Source organism: Aedes albopictus, chromosome 2, assembly GCF_035046485.1.
Source record: "Aedes albopictus strain Foshan chromosome 2, AalbF5, whole genome shotgun sequence".
NCBI classification, from domain to species: Eukaryota; Metazoa; Arthropoda; class Insecta; order Diptera; family Culicidae; genus Aedes; species Aedes albopictus.
Genome location: NC_085137.1, coordinates 305,386,906 through 305,409,668, shown reverse-complemented (window position 1 = coordinate 305,409,668; position 22,763 = coordinate 305,386,906). Strand labels below are relative to the sequence as shown.

Below are 22,763 nucleotides of genomic sequence, written 5' to 3'. Positions count from 1 at the left end.
CTGGTTCATACGCAAGTAATGTTGTTGACATCACTTTATCGATGTTTTTGACGTCACTTTACTAATGAGCCAAGATTTGGGTACACAGTGAAAAAAATGTCCACAATATTTGGCCCACATTTAATTTGTAAAATAGTTATTTTTCATCGAAAACAAATATACAAGTTCAAAATAGCGTCTTTGACCATTGCATCAAATATTCAGTTATCGAAAAGCCAATTCGAAATGTCACAGAATCATGCTAGGTACATATTTATGATCATGTGTATACAGTGCCCACTAAGCCGAATAATCATGGCGTCTACAAAAGCTAAACAAAGTGAAATTTTCATTACATGTTAATGCTCTAAGGGGCAATTTCTTCACCCTGGCTTAAGCGTTAAGCCAGGTTTAACTGTATGGGCAAGCCTGGCTTACCGGTTAAGCCGAGGTGAAGAAATCGGCTCTAAAGTGCTAAAATCAAAACGAAATGTTACAGTTGTTTGTCACATAGCTTTTTCGATTTCCAGTTATGCGTGTTTGTTTGAGTTTTTGGTTTACGTTAAGATAGGCCGAACGAAGGGACTATGCAAACGAAGCATCCCGATACCCTATGTATGTTTTAAGGTATATGCCTGTATGCGATACGTATAGTGACACAAAACAAATCAACTTATGTACGATAAATGATAATGGCTAACAAAAGCTTGCAATTAATTAGTATTTATCTTCAAACGTGGAAAGTGACTAAAAATTGTGTGTGACCCATGATAGTGTAATGAGTGTAGATTGTGCAGCATTGTTAGCTGCTATGTCCGTCAAATCGAGCGGAAAGCGTTATGACTGGGCAAGCTGTAGCAAAGCTTACAGTGCAGAATCATGCACTTCTGTTGCTCGGCCTTTTTCGAAAATTGATAGAAAAGTGACATATCCAGGCAATCAGACGATAAAAAAAAATCAAAAGCGATGACTGAATCATAAACACTTCACTTGGAGGAAGTCCTGAAGACCTGCGGACACGAGTGGTCTTTCCTCTAGCGCCACCGAATCGAAATGTTTATCTGGAACTTGCATATCCTTCGATCAGCATCCGATATCCTTTCTGAGCCACTCTGGACAGTTCTATCAAAGAGAACTGTATGCTATCTGTTCTGGAGTTGCTCCTCCCGATATGATATCAGCAGAATTCTCAACTCCTGACATGTTATTCCATACGCCAGCTTTCTTGGCATGCTGTATCGATACTCGATTTTTGACGAAAGTTTGCTACCTTGAGAGTTCGTCCAAAAAGGACGTTGGTTGCTGCAATCTTTAGACTGCTTCAAAGATTTCGTAAAGATTGGCAAGCAGAAACGTTGTGGATAATTCTAAATGAAGCTTAGATTGCTTCTTGTTCTTTCGGCTAAGTTCTATATTTGGCGTGGTCATTACTAGGTCCACAGTCATTTTTCCAGGTTAACACATCGCAGGTAGACTATTGACGTAACGTCCCCACTGGGACAGCCTGCTTCTCAGCCTTGTGTTCTATGAGCACTTCCACAGTTATAATCAGAGATTTTCCTCTGCCAGTGAACATTTTACATGTGTATGTTGTATGGCAAGCACGAATATGTGTACTCTAGCCCAAGGAACTCAAGGAAATTTCCATTGCGAGAATATCCGGGACCAATCGGGAATCGAACCCGTCATCCTCAACATAGTCTTGCTGAATACCCGTGCACTCACCGTAAAGACCGTCTACTGTATACAAGCCCTCCAAAAGTGTTGTCTTTACTATCAACAAAGATGTAATAATGTCTTTATTGGACTAGCCGTTTGCAATATGTTTTGCTCTAATATGGAAGGCCTATTGTTTGATGTAACTTTTGGTCAGTTACTGGATGTTTGCCAAAACAGAGCGATTTTCTGGTTGCTGCCTTTCGGGGTTATCTAAAATGAACCGATTATGCTAATGCAGTCTGGGTCAGTGTTCATACTGAACTTTATATTGAAGATTCGATTGCTCAACATGTGCCAAATTTTACTCCAAGCATGCCGCCATCAGACCTCACCTCGCGCGTGTTAAAACAATGGTCAAAATTTCATTTACTAGGTGTACTCGTAGCACTTTACAGCTTACATGCTTTGTTTGTTTTCCAATTATTGCAGACAATTGTCTTCACGCAATCGGCGGACAGTGGCAGTTCAAGTGCGACCACGGCAGTTCCTGTGAGTTTCCAAAACAGCATCAGCAATGGCACCTACTACAGCACACATGCCCTCACATCAGCGGTCACGGCACCAGAAGCCCTGACGACCGCCAACCGAGGGTCCATCTCGTCGACGGTGGCGCCAAAAGTCCAACGAAAACGTGGCAGCTCCGGCAAAGTGAGTATAACGCCTGGCAGAGGTGGCGGGAAAATTTCCGTGACACGATTATCCACGCCGCTCGTCGCACACTGACCGACATCTCTCTCTTGCAGAAAAGTATCGTCGTCAGCCAGCCCATTGACACCGTGAACAGCTCGCGCGAATCTCTGTCCCACGAGGGCAGCGAACCGGTAAGTTTAATAAAGGCGTGAGGTGGTGAACCTCCCTGGCAGACGAATTGACTACGATATATGAACCTTGTACCTACCTATTATTCAAAGCTAGGTCGAAGAAAAGTTGTCATTCTCATTTTAATCGCTGCCGTGATGATCATCAAAGTATTAATCTCAATGAATTTTAAATTACTGCTAATTCATTAAATCTAGTGAGCAAATAAATCATCCAAACCAAATATGTACATGGTTTGGTGGTTCATCTTGTATCGTAAATTGGGGTAAGCTGCTGAATTCTCATCATTCTGTCCATTAGTCACCGTGCAATGGTATATTTTTTTGATTGTTGATGTGTTTGGTGATTGCTACTCATTTACACGTTCTGATCTTCTTCAGAACGCTTCTAAATCGCTTGTTGTCTAACTGTGTACTGTTGAAAGTGTTGTTTATCATTACCAAATAGCGTAAATCGCAATTTCATTGTTGGATTACTAATATTTATAAATGCCTTTTCATATCTTTTTGATTTTAAAATGTTACTTGCAAATTTTCGCTGCCTAATAATAATACGGATAAAGAGAGATTGACTGTTATGATCTATAGAGCTATTAATTTCGACACTGCGGTCTTAGAGAATTAAAACAGAAGTTTTCTTTTTTTTATCATGTTTGAACTCGTATTAGAGTCTTCTTCAGGGGATACTTCTGCCAAAAAAAAAACAGAAAAACAAATAATCAGAATTATAATTCTGATATACCCCTTGAAGAAAACTCTAATACAAGTCGAAACGTTGAAAAAAATTTTAAACTTTAGTTTCAATTCCCCAAAACTGCAATGCCGAAGTAAATAGCTCGAAGTACCGAACGTTTTGTTTTTATCACCTTCATTTTAAATTAAAATTTCAAGGGGGCAGTGTATTGCACTTGACAGATATTTTTTCATTTTCATTTTTTTTCGTTCATAATTCTAATCTTTCCAGAAGCTGCTTCAGAGATTCATCCAGGAGGATGAAGTGATGCCTCTACTGCCGGTGGACGCTTTGATTACCCATGTGCAAAAACAGACAATCGAGAAAATCACGTCTTATGTTTTAAAAACTAGATTGTTTCAATTATGAATTATAAGTGAATCGTATTCTAAGAATCTAAGATCAACCATTCTCGAATTTGACCACTAAATTTTGTTTTAGAGCGATTTTAATATTACATTGCATTCCCAACGAATGGTATTTCAGAATGTGATAAATCGGCGTTGCATCTTTTCGACAAGTTTCGGAGCAAACTACCTGTTTTAATTTCCCTATATTATAGTACACTATGATTAATGTTCATAAGCTGCAAATTCCCAATATTGCTAAAAATGCGCATGTGGCAAATATGCCTCCACTGGCAGTCCAGGAGCCAGAGATTTCTACAGAAAATTCTTCACAAATTGTTAGGATTAGTCCCGGAGTTTTCTCGGAGATTTCTTTAGGATTTCTTTACAGATTCCTCATAAAATTTCTTCAAACATTCCTTAAGAATTCCAATCCAGGATTTCTCCAGAAGCTCCTTTGAGAGTTTCCTTCACCTAAGAGGATTCAGGGGTGTCTGGAGATCCATCAGTTATTTATCCAGAAGATACTTCAAGGATTTCCATAGATGGTCCCTCAGAGATTAGTGTAGAAGTTCCTTTATGGATTTCTTCTGGAGTTCCTTCAGGAATTCCTCTAGCATTCCAATCAGGGATTTCCTCTGGCAATTATTTTGGGATCTCTATAGGAGATACTTCAGCGATCTCTCCAGGAGCTTCATCAAGGATTGTTACTGGAGTTCCATCTGGGATCCCTTCTGGAGTTTCTTCGATAACCCCAGGAATGCAATCAGTAACTTCTGCAGGAGTTTCTCCTAGGATTCCTCCAGGATTTCTTTCACATTTTTCTTCTGGAGTTCCTTCTGGGATCCCTGCTGGAATTTTTTCAAGGATACTTCCTGTAATTTGTTCGAGAATTTCTCTTGGAATTACTTCAAGATGCTTCATGGAGATTATTTTATGATTTTGCAGAGATTATTTCAGAAGTTTTTATGGATTTCTTTAGGAGTTGCTTTAGGATTTCCTTCAGAATTTCCTCAAGGGATTATTCCACGAGTTCCTTAGAGAATTCCTGCAGTATAGTAGCACTTTCAGGGATTGCTCCAGGAGTTCCTTCACAGATCTTTACAGTAGTTCTAGGAGATTCAGAAATGCTTTTTGGTGTTTTATCAGGGATTCCTACAGAAGTTTTCCCAGCTGTTACACCAGGAGTTCGCTCTGGTATTATTTCAGAATTTTCTTCAGAGAATCTTTCAGAATGATTCGGGTATGTCTCCTGGAGATCCGTCAGCAATTCCTCCAGAAGTTCCTTCAGAAATTTTTACAGGTAGTCCTTTAGAAAACAGTTTAGGGTTCCTCCAGAATATGAGTCTAGACTCTAGATTTCCTTCAGGAATTCCTAGAGAAATTTCTACCGGAATTTCAGGGATTCGTTGAGATATTTTTGCAGAGACTCCTCCTGAATTTCTTCAGGGATTCCTCCAGAAGTTCCTTCAGAGATCTCTCTAGGAGCTTCTTCCGAGATTCTTGCAGGAGGATCCAAGACTATTTCCAGGAAAATTTAGTTATTCCTCCAGCAGTTTCTACAGTGATAAGTCCAGAAGTTCCTTATGAAATTCATCGAGAAGTTCCTTTAGAGATTTTCCCAAGAGTTCGTTCTGGGATCGCTCGTAGATTCGGAAATTTTTCTATGAGGATTCACGGATGCCTACATTGCCTACATCAGAGATTTCTGCAGAAATTGCTTCAGGCACTCCTACAGGAATTCCTTCAGGCATTATTTAGGAGTTAATTCTACCAAGGGTGCAACCATTCATTTGCAAAGATTTACATTCATTTGCTATGATCTCAGTTCAACAGTTTTATCTGAAAGTTTGCCGAATAACATTGGGGTCGCACACGCATACCAAAGTCGTGAGCGAGCTGTGAAGGCGACTTTCCATAGCGTGAATGAAATTTACATTCACCGTGTGGAGAGTTGCCTTCACAGCTCGCTCACGACCTTTTGCGACCCCAATGCTATTCAGATAAAACTACAAGGTTAAATTCATCAATATATTGTTTTTCGATAGCATGCTTCTGAACTGAGATAATAGCAAATGAATGTAAATCTTTGCATATGAATGGTCGCACCCTTGCTTAGAACTCTAATCAGGCATGTCTTTAGGATTTCCTTGAATTCCTCCATGATTTTTTTTCAGGGAATACTCCAGGGTTTCCATCTGGAATCCATCAGGATTCTTCTATTGCGGATTACTTCTAAAAGTCTTTCAAGGAATTCCTTCTAAATATCTTTCAAGGATTCGTTTTGGGATTCCTTCCTGCAGGGATTTCTCCTGGACTTACTTCGGGGATTCATCCTCCTCCTGGCATTCCATCGGGGATTTGTTGTGAAAATCTTCCCGGAATTTCTCCTAGAATTGCTTCAATGATTCATTCTGTAATTCCTTCTGCTCCTGGAATTTCTTCTACCATTCTTACGGTAATTCTCCTAGAGTTTCTTCGGGCATTCCTTCTGAAACTGTTTCACGGATTCCTCCTGGAAATCCTTCGTGGATTCCTCCTGGTATTCCTTTAGCGATTCCTCCTGGACTTCCGTCCTGTAATTTCTTCAGGGATTCCTCCTGGAGCTCTTTCAGGAATTCGGCCTGGAATTCCTTCGGGGATTCCTCCTGAAACCATTTTGTAGGTGCCTGCTGGAATTCGTTCGTAAATTCCTGGAATTCCTTCAGCAACTCCTCCTTGGAATTCTCAACGATTCCTTCGGGAATTCTTTTGGGAGATCCTCCAGGAATTCCTTCGATAATTTCCTGCTGGAATTCTTCGTTCAAAAATTCCTACTGGAATTCTTTCGGGGATTCCTTTTGGACTTCCATTGGGGACTCCTCCTGTAATTCCTTCAGGGATTCCTCTTGAAATGTCTTCGCGGATTTCTCTCGAAATTCCTTAGGGGATTCCTCCTGGAATTCTTCCTGGAATTGCTTTGGGGATTCCTCTTGGAACTCCTTCGAGGATTCCTCTTGAAGTTACTTCGGGGATTTCTCCTGGAATTCCTTCGCAAATTCCTCCTGAAATTCCATCGTGAATTACTCCTGGACTTCCTTCGGGCTTTCCTCCTGGAAATTATTGAGAGATTCCTCTTGAAAATCGTTAGAAAATTGCTACTGGAATTCTTTCGGGCATTCCTCCAGGACTTTTGTTAAAGATTCCTCCTGTAATTCCTTCCGGGATTCCTCTTGAAATGCCTTCAGGGATTCCTCTTGAAATTCCTTAAGAGATTCCTCCTGGAATTCTTCCGGGAATTCCTCCTGCAACTCATTTGGGGATTCCTCTTGGAATTCCTTCGGGGAATCCTCCTGGTTTCCCTTCGCAGATTCCTCCTGAAATTCCTTCGTGGATTTTTTCTGGGCTTCCTTCGGGCTTTTCTCCTGGAATGAATTCGCGGATTCCTGCTGAAATTCTTTCGTGGATTCCTCCTGAAATTACTTCGGGGATTCCTTCTGGGATTCCTCTAGGAATTCCTTCTGGGATTCTTTCTGGAACTCTTTCTAAAATTCTTCCAGGAATTCTTTCGAAGTATTCTCCAGAAATTCCTCCGAGGATTCCTCCTGACATTCCCGCTGGATTTTTTTCAGGGACTCATCCTATAGGATTCTAGAATTCTATAGAATTCCCTCATGGATTCTTCCTGGGATTCCTTCTGGAATGACTTTAAAATTTCAATTAGAGATTTCTCCACAAAAAAAAATCTTAGAGAGATTATTGAACCTGCAGGGATACCTGAAGAACTTCCTTCAGCGTTTCGAACAGCAGATATCTGCAGGTATTAGTAAAGGAGCTCCTTCGGGGATTCTTCCACGACTTATTTCAGAGATTACACCAGAAGTTTCTTCAGGGGTTTCTCCTGCAGCTCCTGTAAGGTTCCTCCTCAAATTCTTTTCTTGCGACCGTACCATCAAATTTGAAAGCATCTGAGACTTTGAAGAAAACAACTCAAAAACTGTTTCAAATTTGGTTCCTATTATACTTTATTGGCCTTCAACAATGAAGTGACGCGACATGCGCTACACTTGGGATACGGGTAATGTCACAATAGGACTAATAACTGGTCACAGTCCAAGTCACAGTCACGGACCCGAATAGGAATTAAAAATGGGTTTTCAAATCTTATAATTTATGTAATTGTAATTGTATTTATTGATCGAACGTGTTCATTAATGTTCATGACAAAAGTTCAGACTACAAATTCTACAGCGTACTCACACGCCGTTGACACCGCCACCGCCGCCACCGACCAAAAATAGCTTTCACGCCAACGCCGAGTAAAATATAGTCGGCACACAGGTCTAAAACCTTCTATTGTGAACTCATCAGGCGAAATGGACGTTCAACAAAAAATTTACATATTAGCCATGGCTGGCCATTGATACTTTTCGATACATAATTTCTATATTGTGGATATCATTCAAACTTGAGCACTTAATTGCTTTGAAATTAGGCCAGCTCATCCAAATGATATACATCTACGTGATCTGGCAGAGTTTCAGCTTCCTCTCTCTCTCTCTCTTCTTGGCGTAACGTCCTCATTGGGACAAAGCCTGCTTCTCAGCTTAGTGTTCTATGAGCACTTCCACAGTTATTAACTGAGAGCTTCCTCTGCCAATGACCATTTTGCATGTGTATATCGTGTGGCAGGCACGAAGATACTCTATGCCCAAGGAAGTCAAAGAAATTTCCTTTACGAAAAGATCCTGGACCGACCGGGAATCGAACCCGGCACCCTCAGCATGGTCATGCTGAATACCCGTGCGTTTACCGCCTCGGCTATATGGGCCCTAGTTTCAGCTTCCTACTACATTCAAAAAAACTAATGAAATACCAAGAGTTGATAGCCAAAATAGGGTCTACGAGTAGCGAAGGATGGGAGTTGCTGGGTTAAAAGCTAAGACTCTAGAGAAAATTGAGAAGCTTATTATTGAATTGTAAGCTAGTTTACAATAAATATTGAACTATAGAACAGTTCTTTTTAGACTCCAGTAGCTAATGGATCTCGCTAAAAAAAATCTAATACCGAGATTTGCACAGTAGAGTTTTGGAAGCTACACTTGTATGATGTGCGTAAGTCAGTGACATGAGGCTTGACTGGATGGGTTTAATTTAAAAACCTACGTGGAAAAGGGTTAATCCCACCTGAACTCAGATTGTCCAATTTGCAGATTTGAGTATTAGATTCCAAACCCGTTTGGCATAAAACCTCTTAAGAACTCACATTCTCACATGGACTACCAAGCAACGAGCAAAATCGATCATTCCGTCGGTTTCCTCGCTATTGTTGTTTCCCCGGTTCTTCGGTTCTTTTTTCGAAGCATCCTCCATTCATCAAGACGAACACAACAGAGTCTTTCTGTGAACCAACCTCAATGAAGACCACATAACAATACATCACCTGATTTCGTTCTATCGAGTCTTACATAATGGAAGCGGTTCAGCGGCTGACCGACCACCATAATCCCATACACTTCAGCCAACAGCAGAGCAGCGGGTCTGTCGATGAGGCCAAGCAGGAGCACGCGGTGGCGTTGCTGGCTGCTACAGCTGCGGAACCAGCAAAGGAGAATGTGTCGAAGTTTACACAAACAGAGGCCTTCTCCTTCGCAGGTAGTCCGAGGAGTGCGGAAGCGAATGCTCGTGACAAACGTGACAAGCATTCGCAGAAGCGGGCGAGGCAGCCGTCAGGTGAGGAGCTGTCTGGCGGCGCCCGCAAGGCCAGGCGTATAATAACCCCGAAAGCCGGTGGTAACGCTGGAAAGTCGGACCCCAGCCAGGGTTCCCGGAAAGCTGGGAAGGGTGGGCCTGAAAAGGCTGGCCCGTCCCGGAATGAAGGGAATAAGGGGTTGCGACCAATGGTGGGCCCTCAGCAGCCACAGAGCAGGGCGGTCCAAGGAGAAGACCCTCCTTGGACAAAGGTAGAGCGGAAGAAGAAGAAGAAGGTGATTCCGCAGGTAGAAGCGCAGGTCGCCAAGCCAAGGCGTAGGAAGGCAGGTGCCAGGCGCGAAAAAGGTGACGCTATCGTCATCAAGACCGAACAGTCGAAATACTCGGACGTCTTGAAGGCGATGAGGTGCGACGCCAAGCTCGAGGGTCTTGGAGCCGATGTACGCAGTATCAGACGTACTCGTACGGGCGAAATGATCCTGGAGCTTAAGCGCCAGAAGGATCACAAGGGCGCCGCCTACAAGAGGCTGGCAGAAGAGGTCCTTGGTGATGGAGTGGAGGTGAGGGCTCTTACGCATGAGGCGACTCTGAAGGTCAAAGACCTAGACGAGATCACCGAAGCGGAAGAGCTCGTCACGGCACTGCGGCAACAGTGCGATGTTCAGGTGGCCGCCACAGCCGTCAGGCTGCGGAAGGGGCCAGCAGGGACACAGATAGCTCTGGATCAGCTACCTGTGGCGGATGTTAAAAAATCCGTTAAAGTAGGGAGTATTAAGGTGGGCTGGTGTGTTTGTCACCTGACATTCCACGAGCCACCTGAGGTTTGCTTCAGGTGTCTGGAACCAGGACACAAGTCGTGGGACTGCAAAGGCCCCGACAGGCGCAAACTGTGTAGGCGATGCGGCGCTGAAGGCCATAAGGCCCAAAGCTGCACGAGTCCGCCCATCTGCATGATCTGTACCGGGAAAACCTCGAAAAACAGACACGCGATGGGTGGTCCAGGGTGCCCGGCCTTTAAGAAAGCCGCAGTGAGCAACAAATCACAGTGCAGGTAACGCAGCTGAACCTGAACCACTGTGATGCGGCTCAGCAACTGCTTTGTCAGGCGGTTTCTGAGTGGGAGACGGATATCGCCATCATTTCGGATCCATACCGAGTACCCGCCGGCAACGGCAACTGGGCCTCGGATGGGACCAGGAAAATGGCGGCGATATGGACGACGGGTAAATACCCCGTGCAGGAGTTGGTGTCTACTACCTATGAGGGCTTCGTGGTCGCCAAAGTAAACGGGGTCTTCTTCTGTAGCTGTTATGCGCCTCCGCGGTGGCCGATCGAGCGGTTCACGCAAATGCTGGACCGCTTAACGACCGTGCTAACAGGGCGAAGGCCGGTGGTAATAGCGGGTGACTTTAATGCCTGGGCTGTGGAATGGGGAAGCCGTTTCACGAACCAGCGGGGTCAGATCCTGCTAGAAACACTGGCCATCTTAGATGTCGACTTGGCTAACGTCGGTACCAAGAGTACCTATAGTCGAAACGGAGCGGAGTCAATTATTGACGTGACCTTTTGTAGTCCTGGCCTAACAAGTAGTTCGAACTGGAGAGTAGATGATGGCTACACTCACAGCGACCACCTGGCGGTTCGCTACAGTATCGACTACAACAACAGCAGACAGCGGATAGAAGAAGAGGCGGCTAGGCCAAGGCCAAGCCCTCGTAGGTGGAAGACATCATACTTCGACGAAGAGGTATTTAGGGAAGCGCTCCGCCGTGAGCGAAACTTACTCGGTTTAGACGGCGACGAGCTGGTAGCGGTGCTCTCACGTGCGTGTGATGCGACCATGCCTAGGAGAGTCCACCCTAGAAATGGGAGGCCACCGGCTTACTGGTGGACCGACGCGATTGCGGACCTGCGCCGCGCCTGCCTACGGGCTAGGCGGCGGATGCAGCGAGCACGATCAGAGGAAGAGCGAAACGAACGGCGGGTGGTGTTCGCCGCTGCAAAAGCCGCGCTCAAGACCGAGATAAGAGCAAGCAAGAAGGCCTGCTTTGAGGGTCTCTGTCAGAGCGCCAATACGACCCCGTGGGGTGATGCCTACAGGATCGTTATGGCCAAGACGAGAGGTGTGATGGCTCCTACAGAGCAATCTCCAGAGATGTTGGAGGGGATCATTGGAGGACTTTTTCCGCGTCATGATCCTAGTCCTTGGCCTCCTTTCGTAGGACAGCCGGGGACTGGGGCTGGCGATGAGGAAAGGGTCACCGATGTGGAACTTGCGGGGATAGCTAAGTCCCTTAGCGTAGGTAAGGCCCCAGGTCCGGACGGAGTTCCGAACCTGGCCTTAAAAGTAGCTATTGCAGAAGCTCCCGAGATGTTCAGGTCTGCTATGCAGAAATGCCTGGACGAGGGAGTTTTCCCAGAAGCTTGGAAGAGGCAGAGCCTGGTACTATTGCCAAAGGCGGGGAAACCACCCGGAGACCCGTCGGCATATAGACCAATATGCTTGATTGACACGGCGGGGAAGGTGCTCGAAAAGATCATCCTCAATAGAATGTTGAAGTTCACTGAGGGCGTAAATGGTCTCTCGAGCAACCAGTATGGCTTCCGGAAGGGGAGGTCCACCGTAGACGCTATCTTGTCGGTTACAAAAACCGCCGAGAAAGCACTCGAGCCTAAGAGGAGGGGAATTCGCTTTTGCGGGGTAGTGACTCTGGATGTAAGGAATGCATTTAATAGCGCCAGTTGGGCTGCTATTGCTGATGCGCTCCTGCGTCTGGGGATACCGGAGTACTTGTACAAGATTCTCGGAAGCTACTTCCAGAATCGCGTACTAGTATACGACACGGAGGTGGGTCGGAAGTGCTTTCACATAACCTCAGGAGTCCCGCAAGGTTCCATCCTGGGTCCGGTGTTATGGAATGTCATGTACGACGAGGTGTTGAGGTTAGAGTACCCAGTGGGAGTGGTGATTGTCGGATTTGCCGACGATATTACGCTCGAAGTCTACGGTGAAACGATCGAGGAGGTGAAGTTGACTACCGACCACTCGATCAAGGTTGTGGAGGCGTGGATGCGGTCCAGAAAACTGGAGCTGGCTCACCACAAGACAGAGGTGACGGTTGTGAACAACATGCAGTCGGCGCAGCAGACGGAGATCAGTGTAGGAGAGTGCACTATCCTGTCGAAGCGCTCTGTCAAGCACTTGGGCGTGATGATCGACGATAAGCTTACCTTCGGTAGCCACGTCGATTATGCCTGTAAAAGAGCCTCCACAGCTATTGCGGCACTGTCCCGGATGATGTCCAATAGCTCAGCGGTGTACGCCAGTAAGCGCAAGCTTCTGGCTAGTGTTGCTACGTCCATACTTAGGTATGGCGGCCCGGCGTGGGGTACCGCGCTAAGTACTGAATGCTACCGACGGAAGCTGGAAAGTACTTACAGGCTTATGTGTCTGAGGGTTGCAAGCGCGTACCGTACCGTGTCACACGACGCTCTCTGTGTCATTACTGGTATGGTGCCCATCAGCATTCTTATCAGTGAGGATATGGAGTGCTTCGAAATGCGCGGCACAAGAGGCATACGCAAGACTGTCAGGATGGCCTCTATGGTCAAATGGCAGCGCGCGTGGGACAGTTCCACCAAAGGAAGGTGGACCCATAGGTTGATACCGAGGGTAGATAGTTGGATTAATAGGCGCCATGGGGAAGTTTCATTCCACCTGACACAGGTCCTTACAGGCCATGGTTGCTTCCGACAGTATCTACACCGTTTCGGGCATGCGGATTCTCCCGAATGCCCAGTGTGCAATGGTTTAGAGGAAACGGCGGAACACGTTTTGTTCGTGTGCCCGCGTTTTCGCACAATGCGTGACCGCATGCTTGCCACATGCGGGGAGGACACAACTCCGGACAACTTGGTCCAGAGAATGTGTAGGGATGAGATTAGCTGGAACGCCGTTTCAACGGCTATCACCCATATCGTCTGGGAGCTACAAAGGAGGTGGCGCGTGGACTCGGAGAATGGCTAGTCCAGATGCAGTACAAGAGGTGGTCCAGGGGTTCGAAGTCGGCTTCGTAGGTCATACCGGTGCCCTGCGGTCGAGATCGACCCTTACAGCGATTAAGTGGCCGCGGAGAGGAAGTCCCGGTAGCGGTGCTGTCGTGGCGTCGGTCTACTGGGTTGGATCTGAGCCCGCGGTTGGAAAGGGGTCCCCGGCAAGGGTCGGGGTAGGTGAGACCCTGCTGTCTGCAACCTACGGATGCAGCTGATAAGGCCTGAAGGGTAGTGATACCCTTGCCTTCAGCAGGTCAGATCGGGTTGCATGTGGGCATCAGTTCTTGATGTCCGCTCAGCAGTAGGGCGCGGGCGGGGTTGACCCTGCCCGCCTTCCGTGGACAAAGGGAGTGGCGAGGACCACTCGGGAAACTGGCTAAGCGCCAGCATGCTATCGTGATGGACTCTCCAGTGCGAGTCATCGATGTTCGTTGCTGCTAGGCTACGGCAGCTAACCTTGAGGGTGCGATATGCACTAGCCCCTCTCTGAAGCAATACCTTCTTGGTGGTTCCGGAGAGACGTAGGGTTTGGCGACCATAGGAATGTGTTTTAGTGGGTCGAGGAGAGAGTAGTCCTGGCTTCTACCGGCATTGTAGAAGACGGCCTCATCCCCACACTACCCTAACCTTCCTGTTAGGGTGTCTGATGAGCAGATTTATCCCCCTATGGTTTAGAAGGAAAAAAAAAAAAAAGAGCAGCGGCGCGCTGTGTCACGACGTCATGTTGTCGTCACCTCTAACCGTTACACAGATGGATCTTTTAAAATCAGCGTGAAATTACCCCCGAATCTACCGCAACATGCACATAGGGCGAATGGCAGATAATAGATAATTTATTTATCTCTACGAGTTTGGGAACGCAAAACAACCATTAGTTCTGATGTTATTAATTTTGGTGCAGACGAAAAAAACAAAGTTATTACTACCCTAGTGTTCTTAAGAGTAAGTTGGTCATTTAAACAAAATGAGGAAGCATGCATAAATTAAATTATTGTTCCACCAACAATCAATTTTCCCATTTTATTCCGTTTATCTACATTGAACTTATCAAAAATGCTACATCATTTATGGACATTCCCTAACAGCAATGATGCTGTTTAGTTATCTGCGTGAAACGAAACACTTGCAGACTAGTAGCTTGGGCCGAAACTAGTCGAATGTATGATGAAGACAGAGGGTACGCGGTCGGTACAGCCCAAGAAAAGCGCATATTTTAGTTCTAGCTCAGTGGTTTTGTGTGTTTTACAAAGGGCAAACATGCGTTTTTTGTTTTCATTCACGTGTTTCTATCGACCAGTGCTGAACTGACCACATCACTTTGACTAAATGGTCCAACGTTCTTATTTTAGAGCTAAGACTACCTTCTATCTGGTTTTTTCTGAGTGCAAGTTTGAGATTTTCTTTAACGGAGTATAGATTGAAAGGATTCGAAAGGTAATTTGAACATGTCTAATGGCTATAGCATTTTAGTTTTTAAGGAGAGTTTCAATGAAAGGTTCATTTCACTTTTGATATTAATTCATGCAAAAACATCTGAATTCCGGTTTGAGTTGTTGATGAAATATTTTACGGAATCTTATATAGAGCGAATTTTGATTGCGTTTGCAAGTTACGGGACCTAAGCTGCCGTGTGCAACATAGTTGTGTGCAACATAGTTGCTGCGCACGGCAGTAAACTGGTTACGCAATCCGTAAAAGGCCCTGTTCGCAGCTGCAATACGCCTTTTAACGGTTCTATAACATTTACCCGAAAACCATTTACCCGAATGTAACATATACCCGAATGCCAAATACCCGAATGCGACATTTACCCGAACGCGACATTTACCCGAATAGTTTATTACTATGCACAAAATATGATTTTGTGAATAAAGTTCACTTATTTTGTTCAATTTAAAAAGTGCATGTATTATTTTGTATTGTGGATCAGAAAAGCATTTCGAATATCAAGTTGCTCAAGAACCCATTTTATCAAATTTTCTCTGAAATGATCCGCGGTAGAAATTCACAGGGCATATGCTTAAATAAAACTCATCATTGCAGCTTACATTTGTTGTGTTAACCCTGTTAGCGTTCACTCTAGATATTTACCCTTCTTTGATTCATAAGCTGTTCTTTTGATAAGCAAAGAACAGCTTATGATTTAAAGAAGGGGAAATCTCAGTTTGTAGGCCAAATGTTCATTAGCTCGAAACGATTAGAAAACAGCCCTCGGAAAATTAACAAATCATTAGAAAAAAATATTTGACAGAGAAGTTTGCAGATTGTTCACCAAACAGAGCATCCTATTATTAAAAGAAGGAAAAAATCTTAGATGTAGATTTGGAATCCATCACTCAATCATGTAAGAGTGTAATGTAAAAGAACATCATAAAATTATAATCGAAAGAAGGACAAAACTTATATGCATCCCAACTAACAACGGTAGCTAAATAGCAGCTTATTCAATCAAAATTTCAAAAAATAAGCTTATGAATGGCTTATTCTTCTATTGTACAGCAACAATGTTTGTTGTGCAGTTAGTAGTTTGAACGCCAACAAAATATGCAGCAGTGTAACTCTGTTCTTTCGAAGAGAAGAAGGGAAAATCTCCGAAGGATAGGTAATGGCCACCAAACAACACAGTGATACTATGTCTGTAAAAGAAACTCTACTCCCTTACTCCGAATGCCATGGCCCGAATGCCATCATAACCTCGAATAGGATATCATTCCAAAAGCCATCTCCCCGAATGGGTCATCACCCCGATAAATAAGTATAATAGTTCCCTAAAGGATATAGTTAGAAAGATGGATTCACGGGTATCCTATGGTGGTTCGTCCGCAACAAAGTATATAACATTTCAACTCCAACTCGAAAAAGTAGCCTCTTATGAAAAGAAGGAATAAATTCTATAGAGAAATTACCAGTTTAGTCAGTACCAGCCGACCAACTCATCAACAATTCACGGGTGGACAATGTAAATTCGAAAGAACAGCCTATTTTAAAAAGAATGCAAATTTTAGAAGAAGTGGATAATACTTGCGGTATGGCTGTCAGTTTGTGACCGTGTATATAAGCCTGTGTTAAAAAATGTGATAGCTTGGTAATTAAAAAGTCATAACATTCAGATGTTCTTCAGTTATGCTAAGAACATTCCATCATTCTTAATGACAATTTAGCATTCATCCTCATGACTTTCGACCTGAATATTTTTTGACCGAATGGCTGGACGATATGTTTTTTCATTCTCATTCATCAAATGGCTGGCTTTTGACAAGGTCTGGGGCAAGTATTCCGTAACAAATGAATTATGATGAAAATAACAGTGAACATTTGAAAGAAGGGAACATTTCAGATTCAAATACTTATCGTTAGCAATAACTATAATTTCGAAAGTACAGCCATATCTTGAGAAGGAGAATTCTAAATAAAAATTTACAGCTATATTGCAACAGCATTTTACAGCTTCAAAGAACAGCCAATGATAAAAAGAAGGGAAAATTTATTATTCAAATATGATTTGTGATCTGCGCCAACAGCAAATGTTCAAACAAATTTTAAAAGAACACATTAGGGAAATTGTTTGAATCTGAAACCTCTCCCTTCGTCATTGTTTTCTTAAATGCATTGCATTTGCTTCTTGCGTTTCCACAAACCGTCCTTGTTCATGAAAGACAACGTTGTTACAGATTACCCCAAGGGTTTCCCTTTTCTAACTGATTAAGTTTCATCAACTTTTAATAAGTTATCCACAGTGAGCATTTTTTGGGCGACCTCCTGATTGATTCGGATTGGCGTTCGAACTAATTGGATGGAGCCGTAAAAAAAAACAGAATAATAACAAAAATCCTGTGATTAAAATAGCATTGTGACCGCCAGTTAGTCATGTACCAGAGTGCTTGATGATCACTCGGTCTGATGATTATTAGGTCTAACTAAAGCCTGCTGTATGATACCGGGCCATAACATATTTATTATTGACAAATCATATGGGGATCAAGTACACTTTTTTTATTTTTCGGGTAAGTGTCGCATTCGGGTATTTGTCACATTCTGGTAAATGACGTTCGGGTAAATGGTTAAGATTACTTCCAGTTAACCATACTGCTTATAAGGCATTTACATCCTATAACGGCTCCAACAGTTCATAATTGTTGTGGAACTCTCTGTAGCAAACTCCGGTAGGCCAATTAGGAGATAGCATGGCAACATCCTTGAACTCTGGATAGATTCAAATTTTAAATAAAACATACGAAAATGTCGAAATATCTTTATCCTTCCAGCAGGCAACAAGTTTCCTAACAGTAATATTGTTTCCTGCGAAGCAATGAAAATAGGACAGCGGTTCACCGGATATGCAACAATTAAGTTAAGTCTGTTGAACAGGACAAGCGCCGAACTTAAAAGGGTAATCCCTCTGTAATTGGCACACTCTAGTATGTGCCCTTTCTTGTAGATTGGGCATTTGAGGCCATCCAATCAGCTGTTAGGTAATTCTTCATCCTCTCAAATCTTTACAATAATCTGGTGGATTGATTGATGTAGCTGTTCGCTTCCGTGCTCAAGAAGTTCGACCGGGATCTCGTTCTTCCCAGCAGCCTTGCTGTTTTTCAGCTCCTTAAGGGCCTTCTTAACCTCATCCAGTGTTGGTCGTTCCACTGCTTGACCGTCATTCATTATGCTAATCCTGTTCCTGGGTGCTCCTTCACTGCTACAATTCAACAAACCTTCGAAGTGCTCCTTCCATCTGGTTTCCACCATTGCTTTGTCTGTCAGCAAATTTTCTTCCCGGTCATTGCACATGGCGGGCACTGGCGCAGTCTTGTGCCTCACACCATTGACAATTGCATAAAACCTCCGCATATTGTACCTGTCTATACTTTCCTGCGCTTAAGCAATCACACTTTCTTCGTGCTGACGTTTTTTACTGCAGTGGATTCGTTTCTCTGCTGCTCTTGCCATCCTGTACCGCTGCCTGTTGAGCCTGGTACCGGCCATATTAGCATTCGACTTCTGGCGGCATTCGTTTCGCTCGTCACTCGTTGGCACGACTCGTCGAGACAACCATTACGTTGGCGACGCTGAGCGGTACCTATCACCTCTTGTGCTTTTGTTGTCACTGCTTTATGGATAATCCCCCATAAACTGTTGATACCTCCAGATATGTTGGTCTCTTCTATCCTCTCCTATCGATCTCCCTAAATTTTAGCAAAATTTCCAAAAATATATGAAGAAATGTATTTGTTTTTTTTTTCAATAAGAAAAAAAAACAATCTAAAAATTCTTTCTCAACGTTTCTTTGACATATCATATGTAGACAAGTTACAGTAAAAAATTTAGCTTAATCGGAGCATTGATTATGGAGAATGAGATGTGTGAAGTGAGTGACTTTGCTTAAAAGTAGAACAAAAATCGATTTCAGACCATCAACTTTGTATGAAAAGTCGAAAATATTTCCGCTCTACTGTATTTTTTTTTTCCTTCGCGTTTTCGAACTTAGGGCATGGTTCTACACCAAAAATGATCATCAGCTTACCGAATTCGAAAATTCTGTAAAATAGTGTAACAGATCGAAAGAAACTTTCTCTGTCGATCTGCGCATTTGTATCTCCGATGATTATTGTGACATCTTCTTTTGGGCACACTTCGTAGGCCTTATAAAGGCTCTCATAAAACTCATCCTTCATGTCATCGGGTTTATCGTTCGTTGGCGCATAGATGCTGATCATGCTGTAGTTGAAGAATTTGTTCCTCATCCTCAACACACAGACTCGGTCGCTTGGCGGCTTCCACCGAATAACTCGCTTCATCTGCTTCCCGATCACTATGAAGCCAAATCCACGTTCTGCCTTATCGCCGCCGCTGTAGTAGATGTGGTATTTGAATGAAGTATTGACGATGGGATCCACCGCTAGGAATTCGCGTTCTTCGCTTTTGAGCCATCGTATTTCCTGGATAGCTGCCAAAAACCGTTGAATCAAAAAGTGATTCCGAAGTCATGTAGTTAGACAAAACAATTGACAAAACGATAGTAATTATTTTCCCCTAAGGAAGACACTATCCCCGTGTCGAAACGTCGGGTGAATAAAACAACTCGTTTTTTTTAACCCAAGACTGCGTAGCCGTTAACCAAGAGAGTCAACCATACAGTCGTATTTCAATAGCAAATTTCCTAACCTAACAACGGAAGCCGTTCACCGGAAACGATGAATTAATTCTAATCGATTTTTAAAACTCCACCCAATTAAGTTTGCTCATCTCTTAAATGCTTGTCGCACACATTCACTTTTGCTCATCTCCCATCGGCAGCAGCGCAGCGCTCATGTCCTTACGCATGTCAATGTCAGTGCCAAGTTGAGCATTTTCCTTAGTAGTGTAACACAGGCTAATTTTCCACTCGACTCACCAAATCCTACAATATATTAACTACAAACCGCCGCCGCCGATGTCATTGAAGTGTCTTGGGGGTAATTAAACCGTACCATTTTCCACTCGGTGAGGAATGGTGGGCGCGGTGATGAGCTTGACGGGGGAATGGTCAAGTCGAGTAGCGTCGATTCGCGCACGCCAAGGGAGAAGCCCCCGCACCGTAGCGTGGATGTGCCACGCATGACGGGCGTCGAAATCGAAAGTTCAAGCCGATTCATCGCGGTCGGTCGGTCGTCGGTCGGTTCGTGGGTAGACGACTACGCACCCTAGGTATTTGATTGAGTGAGGTCTGTACGAATAATGGAGTGTATGTGTCCGGGGCAGACATGTGTAAGCTGTTTGTACGGGGCGTTGGAGAGATCTCCAGTTGGTTGTCTAGCAGCAGCCAGTAAGTTACTAGCTACATCGTAAGGGGACTTATCTTTCAATCAGAATAGCACCGTAACCTTCATTTTCATGCAGAAGTACAAGGTCATGCGCGTATATTCGTTTGCTGTGTGTATACTGTTGCTGTGTTTTAGTAGAAATTAATCTGGTTTTGTATAGTTTCAAATTGGTTGCTATACAAAATAATGCTTATTATTGAACTTCATCCTTAGTTTACGTTACGTACAGCTGTTCTTCGTGGAAAATAATTTCCACCGTAAAAGCAATAACAAATGTAAACGCTTTTATTTTTTTAGCACTTCGCTTGACGACGGAGATTTGTAAAAAATATAAAATTGTCGTAAAAATAAATGGACGTAAAAAGAGATTGAAGTGTATAAGAAACAAGCAAAATATTCAAAACATTGTTTTGAAATGTATGTTTTAAAAATAATCTTCATAGTTTTGTAAAAATCACAACGCTATGATTCCTCATCTCATGATTATCGCATCTTACCAGGCAATTTGCGTAACATGACCGTATAAAACCTCAAACGAAGCTGCATATAAAAGCCTTAGGTATAAGCTGTATCACAAAAAAATTGAAAACGTTTCATCGAGTACATATTGAGATATAGTGTTTTAAAAATGTGTTCAAAAATCTTATAAATTTTACTAAAAGTTCTACAACTTTTAGAAAACTTATTCCATCTTGTTCAAAATTTTACCAAAAAAGCTTTGATATATGGTCCATGATTGATCAAAATTTCAGCGTATTTGATTGATGTATAAAAAAGTTATGATCAATTGAATGAAAAATTATTTTGACCAAAAAATGGTTGTACGGACAATTGTGTGATACACTGTATCACCTTTTGTACAGCTTGGACCTACATATTTTTATTTTTCAGAAGAGATTCGGAGGGATTCTGGGGGATTTTAAGAGGATCTTCAAGGCGTTTCAGGGTTTCAGATGACATCAGGGATATATCCCCTGGAACGTCCTAGCTGCCCCATTGAAAACTCCTGGAATGCTCCTGAAACCCACTAGAATACTCTAAAACGTCCTCGAAACCCCATTGAACGCCCCTGAAACCTCTTGGAAAGCTTTTGAAACAGCCCTGAAAAAGCCCTAGAACCCCCTGAACTTCCCTGAAACTCCCAGCCCCAGGAACGCCCACGAAACCCCTCGAAAACTTTCTGGTCACCCTAAAACATCCCAGAAACTCCTTCAAACGACCCTTTTTTATAGAATGAGAAAATCTGCCAAGAGGTGGCTGTTCGGGTTATGTGGGTTTCGACCCACTAAAAACTCATTATCTCTCTTCTTTACCTTCGCGGTACACCCGTTAAGGATCACTTTCGAGAAGGGGGGGGGCATACTTGAGTACTCTCCATTAAGACACGGACACGTTCAATGCTTCCAGTGAGCTATTTGCTCTTTGAAGGAAGCACGATACTAGACAGCGGACTAGCATGCAACGCCCAGTGGCACAGCCGAAAACTTTTCCTGACAGCTGCGGCGGGAATCGAACCCGCGTTCCTTAGCACGATGCGACTTAAGGCTTGGTGACCTTAGCCGCACGACCACGAAGCCACACAAGCCATTGCTTAGCGTTACACCAGCTACCACCTTAAGTCCCCTAGAAGCTTGATCTTCCCTCCCCTAGAAGCTTGAGTCCTAGCTAGTACTTTGAATACCCGTTGGAATCATGTTCCTGGATGAGGAGGGGTAGTTTTTGCAGATACCATCTAAAGCACGCATGGCCTGAAAGAAATTGTATCAAGTGAAAATTCACCTCGCCATGAGGCCTGCTCGTCCACTTGGATACGCTCGGTATGAGCCTGTGTGTCCATCTATCCTTACTGGAGGAATCCCAATGTCTCTCACCGCATCCTTTGAGACCGTGCGGTATGCGCTGATCACCCTAAGGCACATCAGTCTGTGGGTACTCTCAAGTCGCTGCACGTTTCCGTTCACCACTAGCGCATTCGACCATGCTGCGGAGCCATACCGTAGCAGTTTACGCTTACTCGAGACTATTGCCGAGCTATTTGACATTATCTTTGACAGTGCCAATATCACCGTGATTGCCTTTTTGCGTGCATATTCCACGTGGCTTCCGAATTTCAGCCTATCATCGAACATGACCCCCAATTGCTTCAGTGAGCACTAACAGTTGATCGTGCACCGGCTGTGATGACCACTGCTTGTTGTTCAGACTTGCGGTTGTTCACCACCCCCACCACCTCCGTTTTGTGGCGCGCGGGGTGTGATGACGTGACCCGCCCACCGTAGCCTCTCGATTTTCACGGTATGGACGATGGTTGGTTCTCTTAGCAACTGATGCAGCTCGTGGTTCATTCGCTTTCTCTAAATCCCGTCTTCCATCTGCACTCCGCCGTAGATGGTACGCTACATCTTCCGTTCGAAAACTCCAAGGGCGCGTTGGTCCTCTGCACGTAGGGTCCATGTTTCGTGCCCATAGAGAACGACCAGTCTAATCAGCGTTTTGTAAAGAGTTAACTTCGTGTTACGGCGAACTTTATTCGATCGTAGAGTTCTGCGGAGTCCAAAGTAAGCACGATTTCCTGCCACAATGCGCCTCTGAATTTCTCTGCTGGTGTCGTTGTCGGCATTACACA

At 44.0% G+C, this 22,763-nt stretch overlaps 2 protein-coding genes across 4 annotated transcripts in view; both read left to right on the top strand.

The window, feature by feature from the left end:
* The window catches only part of LOC109424263 (ninjurin-A-like), a 233,772-nt gene that overhangs the window by 173,331 nt on the left and 37,678 nt on the right, over positions 1-22,763 (top strand). The gene's annotated exons all lie outside the window — the stretch shown is intronic.
* LOC109428714 (uncharacterized) overlaps positions 1-22,763 on the top strand; it is an 84,118-nt gene that overhangs the window by 42,566 nt on the left and 18,789 nt on the right. Inside the window, exons 3-4 of one of the 3 annotated variants that reach the window (XM_062852188.1) lie at positions 2,128-2,346; positions 2,442-2,519. In XM_062852188.1, the coding sequence (XP_062708172.1) occupies positions 2,128-2,346; positions 2,442-2,519 (297 nt within the window). Of the gene's footprint in view, positions 1-1,863; positions 2,520-22,763 lie in introns of those variants that run through there. The other 2 variants (XM_062852187.1, XM_062852186.1) reach the window with 2 other exon arrangements.